The 2,361-nt window shown below is 37.4% G+C and overlaps 1 protein-coding gene across 1 annotated transcript; it reads right to left on the bottom strand.

The window, feature by feature from the left end:
- Nucleotides 1–410: 410 nt before the first annotated feature.
- Nucleotides 411–2,275, bottom strand: LOC110444264 (the record flags this gene model as incomplete). Its single annotated transcript, XM_021488656.1, has 3 exons — nucleotides 2,247–2,275; nucleotides 1,251–1,682; nucleotides 411–554 (listed from the first exon to the last, which is right to left on the bottom strand). Coding segments are annotated over exons 1-3 (579 nt in total), but the record flags the coding sequence as incomplete, so codon positions are not given.
- Between the last annotated feature and the right edge of the window lie 86 nt (nucleotides 2,276–2,361).

The following is a 2,361-nucleotide window of genomic DNA, read 5'->3' as shown; positions in this document are numbered from 1 at the left end:
CCTGCTCCCAAGAGAAGATAACTCTGCACTACGCAAAGACGGAATTCTTAGTTTACAAATACCGTATGGAATGAGAAGATCTAAAGACACTCTCAAACACGGATTCAATTTCTTACGGATGCCTCCAAACGCAACCGGAAGTGGAGTGAATTGCATTCAGCAGCACCTTGAGAAGCGATTCAAAACTTACAACGGTGTCAACTACAATGAACCAAAGAACCAATGGATGAGCGATCATTTGGCGTTAGTTTCACACACCCATATTATAACCGGAGATAAACATGATTCTTGAATTATTCCAAAAATGGGAGGATTCGGTTTATGTGTTTAAATCACAGAAAATTCGTACATAATGTTCTCACAAGAGGGCATATGTAGGATGTTATGATGAACACGATTTCTGATTTTACCTTGCCGTTATTGTCGATGATTGACAAAAATATGAGAATCATCTGATCTGAATCATCTGTCCAGTCTCCGGACGTCCAGTGTGTACGATGATAGTCCACAATCTTGTGGGAATATTCTAGTTCTTTCCTCACTGCCTTGTAGTGCTGAATCAGGAAACAAACGTAGGCAACGTCAAATCGATTTCTTGTTATGTGATCTTCCTACTTATTTTAACTAAAATACTTTTATAACATGTATCTTCCAAATCCTCTGGTTTCATTATGACCATACCACGCCAACAAATATGATATATTTCAGCAGGTTTTTTTATGCTAATATTTGTTCAGAGCTAACCAAAAAAGACAAAAAAATGCATTCCAAACTACATTTCTAAACCGCTGAGTAAACTCTTTTACAAAACTGTCTCCTACTGAGTTTAATCAATAACATTGGTTAGTGTTTATTACTTTCATCAATTTAATTGAGTCCTTAAAAGAGTTCTAATACAATTTGGAATGATGAACAATCATATTAATTTTCTCAATTTTCTCAAAAACTACCAGTATTTTGTTTCGTTTATAATGAGTTCCGAAAACAGACACGCTTAACAACGGGCCTACACATATTAACATACGAACACACGATAACAAGAGCTAGGCTTTCATATAGTATCTAAAGAATTTCATAATCAATCTGAAGTAAAAAAAACAAAAAAACATGTTTCGCATAATAACACCATAACGGGAGCCTGCTTATATCAATAGAGTTAATTCTTACTTCGAATATTAAAGATCTAAATATCATAAAAGAAAAGACAATTGCTTTCTGGGATTAAAGGTAAAGTTAGTTGTAAGCTGTACCTCTTTACATTCCTCCTTTGCCATAAACTCTGTCAGTAATCCTATGGCATCCCCAGTACATTGTCCGAAGATCGTTCCCAGAATTCTCTGCACAGTATCACTGTTTACATTCAGTGGCTTGGTGCAACCGACTGGTGCATCTGTGGTACCTGCTACTGGTGACGCAGTGGCGCCATCTGTTTGTGTGGCGCCACCTACCGGTATATCTGTGGCAAGGTCTGATGGTAATGATGTGATGCCATTTCCTGATGGAGTCGTTGGTTTTTCTGTTGAATGTGATGAGGCGCCATCTTCTGATTTACCTGTGACGCCATCTTTTGATGATGATGTGGCGTCATGTTCTGGTGCTGATGTGGTGCCACCTACTGGTGATGCTACCGAACCATCTACTGTGGTTTGTTTCCCATTAGACAAACTACTCTGGGTGTTGGTCTGTAATACACATTAACATGTAGCAATTCATCTGATTCACAATGAAAGGACAAAAATACATATTTTATCACCAAAAGTAATTCATACAAAAATCGATAGCCCACCTAAGTCAAAGAATCATATCAATTAGCGCTCAACCTCCCAACCCCGTGAAAGGCATGTTGTACCTTGGTGAAATTTTCAGATCCTTATTTACTATATAACACTATAACTCCCAATCCCGTTCGAAACCACTGTTTTTACCCTGGTCCCCAAGTCTAACTTCGATTACTAGATAGAACCAATCATTTAAATTAGGATACCTATATGCCAACTTTTATAAAACGGACTCTAAAGTTTAGCCACACTGACACAACATATTAATGGGAATTCGTGTATTTCTTATCGTGAATCCAAGATTAATCCAAGGGTTTAGTTTCGCTCCCGATATATATGGATAACACAATTTCACCAGAGTAACAAATCCTACATACGTTTGATATCAGTGATTCTTTAATTACAGAATTTACCACTATATCACACTACCAAATTTGAATTGCAATTCTGTAACAAATTCATATCAACCATTAATGTCGTTGACCCACGTATTGACGTCCCCATTATGACCATGGCTGTGGCGAGGACTCGTTAACTTATTCACCCCTGAAGACACATTTGAACTCTTCTAATTCAAAGGTTG

Source organism: Mizuhopecten yessoensis, unplaced genomic scaffold, assembly GCF_002113885.1.
Source record: "Mizuhopecten yessoensis strain PY_sf001 unplaced genomic scaffold, ASM211388v2 hete_36076920, whole genome shotgun sequence".
NCBI lineage: Eukaryota > Metazoa > Mollusca > Bivalvia > Pectinida > Pectinidae > Mizuhopecten > Mizuhopecten yessoensis.
The sequence above is the reverse complement of the archived record's forward strand: the minus strand, read 5'-3'. Positions and strand labels throughout refer to the sequence as shown.